At 39.3% G+C, this 6,394-nt stretch overlaps 3 protein-coding genes across 3 annotated transcripts in view; 2 read left to right on the top strand and 1 right to left on the bottom strand.

Moving 5' to 3' along the window:
• Positions 1 to 1,357: 1,357 nt before the first annotated feature.
• Positions 1,358 to 1,690, top strand: LOC126367611 (small integral membrane protein 4). Its single transcript, XM_050011225.1, has one exon. It carries the CDS (start codon positions 1,472 to 1,474, stop codon positions 1,688 to 1,690), a length of 219 nt encoding a protein of 72 aa, XP_049867182.1. The 5' UTR covers positions 1,358 to 1,471.
• A 2-nt stretch (positions 1,691 to 1,692) lies between these two features.
• On the top strand, positions 1,693 to 1,970 carry LOC126367612 (protein brawnin). The gene has a single exon (XM_050011226.1). The coding sequence runs from the start codon at positions 1,693 to 1,695 to the stop codon at positions 1,897 to 1,899; it is 207 nt and encodes a 68-aa protein (XP_049867183.1). The 3' UTR covers positions 1,900 to 1,970.
• A 126-nt stretch (positions 1,971 to 2,096) lies between these two features.
• Positions 2,097 to 6,394, bottom strand: part of LOC126367606 (atrial natriuretic peptide-converting enzyme) — a 51,981-nt gene continuing 47,683 nt past the window's right edge. Inside the window, exons 7-12 of the mRNA XM_050011211.1 lie at positions 4,989 to 5,204; positions 4,496 to 4,691; positions 4,059 to 4,240; positions 3,593 to 3,771; positions 3,032 to 3,394; positions 2,097 to 2,852 (exon numbers count right to left, since the gene is read on the bottom strand). Of these exons, the coding sequence (XP_049867168.1) occupies positions 2,667 to 2,852; positions 3,032 to 3,394; positions 3,593 to 3,771; positions 4,059 to 4,240; positions 4,496 to 4,691; positions 4,989 to 5,204 (1,322 nt within the window). The 3' untranslated portion in view covers positions 2,097 to 2,666. The remainder of the gene's footprint in view (positions 2,853 to 3,031; positions 3,395 to 3,592; positions 3,772 to 4,058; positions 4,241 to 4,495; positions 4,692 to 4,988; positions 5,205 to 6,394) is intronic.

The raw sequence follows: 6,394 nt of genomic DNA, 5'->3' as shown, positions 1-6,394 counted from the left end.
CGCATTCTATCTATAATACATTTTATGATATCTGGGGGTTAAAATGGCCACATTGAAGCAAGTAAGTTTAATATTGTTTTTTTAGTTGAATTGCTTCAATGTGGCCATTTTAACGCCCTGAACTTATCACAACCACAAACAAATAAATTATGTAAGTAAATGTTGATATTTACTTAATTCTTTTTGCTATTTTCGGAAAGTTACCAAAATAATTTTAAACAGGCGAAAGATGTCCAGCATTTGTTGGATTAAAATTATTTGATAATTGTGAGAATTACACCTCATTAACAATGAATATGTTACTATAAAAGCTCGAAGTAGAGTAAATCTTAAGATTTTGGGCCATACTTCGGGCTTTTACAGTAACAGATTCATATTTTGACAATGGAATATTTTAAGAAGATAATAATATATTGTTTTTTCATTCGGGTTTATCCTCTAACTGTTCAACATTTTTCCTAAGGTAACTTACATACAAATCTAACATACTATGATCACACTCCCTTAGTTGTATTATTTCTAGAAAGGCATCACTCTTGTCCCGTTTCCGCATATTGATACACCTTTTAAATACAGCAATAAACACATTACTCCTTTGATTAGTCAAGCAAAAGTTATAAAACAATTTCTGTTCGAGCCCAAAGTTTGAGCTCAATCCGTCTTTAAAGTATCTGTAAAACAATTGCTGACGAGAGCCGCATAAATTCTCAATTTTTGTCCATTTCTCTGGTGACACTCCGAATAGTAAACCAATAGCAGAGCCTCTTATAAGACAAACTGTTTGACCTGATCTGTCGTTTACTTTGATTGTAGCTATAGAACGCAGCTCACCGGTCTTCACCCACTCAACCTTCACAGACTCTAGATAGTATTCACTTAGCACGCTCCAACCTTCTGTGTGTAGTTTTACTCGTCTTGCTTCAGTCAGTTTAATAGGAGCTACATTTTCGAAAAAACGTTGGTCATACTTATTCGTATTTGCAGGTGTCTTTATTTTATAGTTCATTAGTTACTTATTAGATCTATTCACTATATTTTGCTTTCACACACACACAATACACTCGCCGGTGTTTATTTATTTTTGTCATCTCAAATATCTATCAATGTCAGTTTGACGTTTGAACTACATGCATTTCGTTTCGTTTTTAATTTTAAATATTTTTGAACACAACAATGAATAGAAACGAGAAATAATTAATTCGTATTAATCAAATAAGGAAGAAACTTACTTTTGGCAATGTAAGTAAAAATAAAATAAGTAAATCTAATAAGTATTTTCCATATTTCCAACAGGGCTGAATGTAATATTCTTTGCCACACATTTCAACATTAAGAAAATATTGACAGATGACAGCTGACTGACAGCCAGTTTCTCGGCCCCATTTAAGGTTATGTTATTTAATTTTCTGTACATTTTCTACTTTTTATGGGACAGTAAATTATGTAACACTCAGTAAATTAATTAATTGCAATGAGAATTGGGTGGGTACATAAACTAGTGAACAGATGGCCTGGGAAGAAGACGTTTGGAATGTATAGGTTTTTACCTATATTTTTCACACTTGGAGCAGCATTGGAATTTTCTATGATAAACTGGAGAGTCGGTGAAGTGAACTTTTATAGCACATTTAAGAGGCGACAGGCGCACGATATTGTTGAAGAGAAGATAAAAAAATACTCTGCTGTTTAAAAATGCCTGCCGGTGTAACTTGGGGTCAGTACATGTCATTCTCTATTGCTGCGATGCTGTCCATGCTTGCTGGCTCACAGCTAGTCCATCAGCACTACCAACCACTAAAAGATTTAAATGAATATATCAACAAAGAAGTAAACAATTTGCCAGAGCATGCACAAACGAAAATCAGAGAAGAACTAAAGCAGGACGGTATTTTAAAGTAGATGTTGAGTATATTTATAATTATGTTATGTAGTAGTTAGTAACTAATGTAAATAAAATTAAACAGTTTATACATTTTATCTTTTATTTAAAACTCTTTAATTTTACATCCTTTATTTTTTCTACTTTTACTAAGCTTTTTTATTTAGACAAAAATATTTTCTTTATCACCAATACAGGTAACATTACTGTGGACTAATTAAATTTTGTAGCGTTCTAGCTTAGTGGCTAAGGGGCATCATTCAAATATTTTAAATAATGCTTTGTAGATGAAGAATAATTTAATCAAACCTTGGATTGAAAGAGTGGAACTGTAGGCATAGGGTTTCATAAACACCAAATTACTTTACAAAAAATATTTAATTTTTAGTTCTACATCTAAAACAATAAAACAAAATTATTAAAATTTGGTACTTTTCATGAAGAAATATTTACAACAGGTTGTTAATAACATTGTACATTAATTTTGTAATAAATTATCTTAACCTAAATGGTACAGAATTTATCAATATCAAAACTATTAGCAACAAATATAAAGGCTCTGTAACTGTTAGGTAAATATTTGGACTATTTTATTATCACTTGAGTATTCAAATTGGAAAACTGTTGTCCATTTTCAAATCTTTATAACAAACTATTTTAGCAACTTTTTAAATATTGGAACTGTCAAAATTATCTACAGACTAAAAACTTATGACTAAAAAGTACACAATCATGGTGGCATACATCCTTTGCAGTCTTTAGAGATAATAGAAATGGCCGATGCCGGTCACCGAGCGGCGTTGGCGATGGTTCGCCGGATCCAGTCGACGTGGGAGGCTATAGCATCGTAGATCCGGGGCCTCCCCAGTCCGATCTTGGAGCACGCAATGCGCCACCCGCTCACCCCCATCAGAGACCAGTGTTTTGTTTTATTGTCGAAGCACATCATTGAGCTTCCCGCGTATTCTTCTTCCTGTGTAAACAGATGAAATTAATTAATAACCCTGACACCAGAAGCCCAACCCACACGATAGAAGAAGAATTAATTACATTTTTATTTTGAAAATAATATCACATTGTTTGTCTGTCTATGTTACACATGGCAAAAAAACAAATAAAGGGGCATGGCAAGAGCAGAATGACAAAACTTACGTCACAATCATCCTGATCGTACAGTGGTTCTGCGCAAATTCCGTTCACAGTCGCTATGCTGACGTTCTCACACGTGTTCATGGGACTTGTGACCACATGTATTCTTTGAAGCTGATCTCTGTTCCTGGTCCAGCCCAGCGTGTTGCAGATACCGTTGTCGCTGTTGACTCCCGGTTCTGGCAAGCACGCCGGTCGGACGAAGTCTGTGATCTCCACTGGCTCTTCCAAACGAACCAAAGCTAACATGCTGCCCTCAACTGGAGACCGCACCATGCCGACAATCCTCTGCTCTTGTTGCCATGGAGTCGTGCTTTGTATCCGCACGGTTCCCAATCTAGCAGTCCATTCGGCTTTAGGTTGGCCCTGCAAAAAGTTATAAAGTTGCGATGGTTAATTAGCTAGCAAAACGTCGCAACAAAAAAAGAACCAACTGAAATCTAGGAGTGATCAATCATTTAACGAAACATTCTCTAAAAAGTACAAAATTACTTAATTTGTATTTAATAGGTACTTAAAGATTCGCTACAAAAATCCTATTTTATCACAATTTAGCCAAGGCACCTGGAAACAAGAAGCAGTAGTGATGAGCCAGGAGGGGTGTATGAGTGCGGCGTCACAGGCATGCACGTGCGCGCGCAGCAGCGCCGCGTGCCACGGCCAGTTCCCCGGCTGTGCCGAGCGCGGCAGGCCCTCCACGCCGCTGCGAGCACGCGCCACACGCGCAGAAGGTAAACCACATTCTAGAACAAATGGTTCAAACTTATAACTTCTTATCTGTGGGTAGATAGAAACACACGAACTTACAGCCAAAGTCGTTAGGTATGCCTTTTTCAAGTTTGTATACCTATGCTAGTTTGAAACTTTTTCAAAGATAATTAAATACCAGGTTACCTCTATACCTTTGAAAAACAATGACACCCCTATTGCGGCATGGTATTTTGAGGTTGTTGCACAGCATATATTTGATAAGAATCATTGCAAAGAACATTAAGTAGGTAATTAAGTAAATAAGAAAGGCTTGACTTACCTATTTGATCACAAACGACTTTGATGACTCTCCTTTGAGGACACTCGCTCTTGATGAACGCTATTTCGGGCGCGAACGGGTCGACCACCTCTACGTATTCCGGAGGCTCCCTCCGAGGAACATTCTCATCTTCATTACTTTCTTCTTCAGCATCAGGTACTACTTCCGCACTTATCGCTGTCCTGTTAATGAAATGATGGACCAATTAGTAAAGCCTAAGTTTTTAACGATAGCTTTAAAGTCAAAAACGGGCGACTTGACTTAATATTTTATACATTCTCGTCTTGAAATGCTCGCTCGAAGTATTTCTAACAGGTAGTCCATTCACGTCTTAGTACTAGTGCCTACGTAGGTCTAATTTTTATCTACTGTCTGTGCAGTATTTTTTATATCTTCCTTTGTTGCCAAACAACTTAAACATCTAAATTCCTACTTACTTAAAAGTCAAAACTCTGCACAGCGATATGGACAGGCTTGTTAAGGCTCGTTTGTCGTTTTCGTATGGGGCTGCGCACACTTTCCCAGCGCGCCCTCGCTCCGCCCACACCGCGTACCCGGCGCGGCTGCGGACTGCGCCCAGGGTCGACTCCGCCGTCTCTCGCCGCCATGCCGCCAGTGAGCGAGAAACCCATACTGTGGAATTGACTCAGTAATTTATATGGGTACATATAAATGACATTTAATATGAAACTAATTATGCCCCATGTTGGGCGCCAATTACAGTTTATTGTGAGGTAAGGCCATTGTTTGTCTGCAAGTACAATTTTATTAAACAAAAAACGATCACATCCTGTTTGTTTTTTATACTCACACTATTGCAAATAAACATTTCTGGTGTCGATCGTCTCCCTATCTGAGTTTGTATTTAGATCTAGGAAGTAGGTAATAATATACATCCACAAACGTGGCAACAAAGTAATATGTACTCACAGCAGCCACTCTCGTCGCTGCCATCGGGGCAGTCCGGCGTGCCGTCGCAGCGCAGGTGCGCGGGCAGGCAGCGCGCGCTCAGTGCGCAGCGCAGCCCCGTGTCGCCCGCCGCCGCGCAGTGTGCGCACGCGCGCTCGTCCTCTGCGTCCGCGCAGTCCGGCACGCCGTCACATGCTCTCCGAGATAGTGCTAGTCGTTGGAGACCAGCGCTACAGCCTGGATAATCGCAAATAAAAAAGAGTAAGTAAAATTTTATTGAACAAAAAACGATCACATCCTGTTTGTTTTTTATACTCACACTATTGCAAACAAACATTTCTGATGTTGTACGAGCGAACTCGCACATTGCCGCGTTAGTGTTTAAATATTTGACCTAAATTTGCATTATATTGAAATTACATCGTCGTGGAGATCCTTGGGGGAGGCCTATGCCCAGCAGTGGGCGTCGTACGGCTGATGATGATGATGATGATACATGATCCTATTTTTATCTTCGTGGGTGTGCCTTTAGGTATGTACTTATATCTGGGATTGCAATATATTCTTTGAATAGGTACTACGCTCTTTACTTTTTATCATATGGTTAACAGCAAGTTGGCATTGTAGGTAAACAGGTGTGCATGTGTAAACTCAAGAGCAAAATTAGGCTTTCATGCTCTAGCAGTGAAGCATAAAAATACGAGACGAATTGTCTTTACGGTGTCATTGTATTCACAATTTCTTAATTGCCTAGTATTCACTTTCGCCACCGTGATACTTCTCGCAGACATAAGAAAGTTATCCGCAAATACGACTGCCATTTAGGCATTAAGCGTTTCCCTTTAAACTGAAGTCGTTTCTGTGAAGCAGTGGGTGTGAGACGTGTCTTTTGCGTAAATATATCTTATACGAGGCAATCTACAATTTACTTATAAGCGGATTGTGGATCTAGCACTCTGATGTAGTTTTAGTAAACATAACATAAATCCTCTATGTTCTACTACATTCTACGTCATACCATAAGTGGCGGCCTTAGGGCGGTGCGAACGCACCGGGCGCCGAAATAGGGGGGGCACAATCAACAAGACTGATCTACCCTGACCAACAACCCCGTATCTAGAGGGGAGCAACTTTTGAGGTCTCACACCACCTAAATATTTTGCCAGGGCCACCACTGCATGGAGCATACCCATTCCACCACGGCACTTCGGAGACTCCACACAAAACCTCATTCTTACCGTGTGCTGTCTAACGTGTAAGTGTCCGCGCTCTCTTAACGACTTACGGCCTTTTAAGACTGAAGCAAGACCTAGAGGTGCAACAATCTCCACCCTGCTCGGAATTGGTGCAAGAGGAAAAGGAATATTCTTTATTTTATGACTTCGATGCGAGTTAGTAGAGTCCAGTAACTTATGACAATGATTTAC

The sequence above is a fragment of the Pectinophora gossypiella genome, chromosome 6 (assembly GCF_024362695.1).
Source record: "Pectinophora gossypiella chromosome 6, ilPecGoss1.1, whole genome shotgun sequence".
Classification (NCBI taxonomy): domain Eukaryota; kingdom Metazoa; phylum Arthropoda; class Insecta; order Lepidoptera; family Gelechiidae; genus Pectinophora; species Pectinophora gossypiella.
Note: the sequence above shows the minus strand (reverse complement) of the source record. Positions and strands in the feature narration are given on the sequence as shown.

Coding starts and splice junctions, on each gene's coding strand:
- LOC126367612 (XM_050011226.1), top strand. CDS start 1,693: ATGCCTGCCGGTGTAACTTGGGGTCAGTACATGTCATTCTCTATTGCT.
- LOC126367611 (XM_050011225.1), top strand. CDS start 1,472: ATGAGAATTGGGTGGGTACATAAACTAGTGAACAGATGGCCTGGGAAG.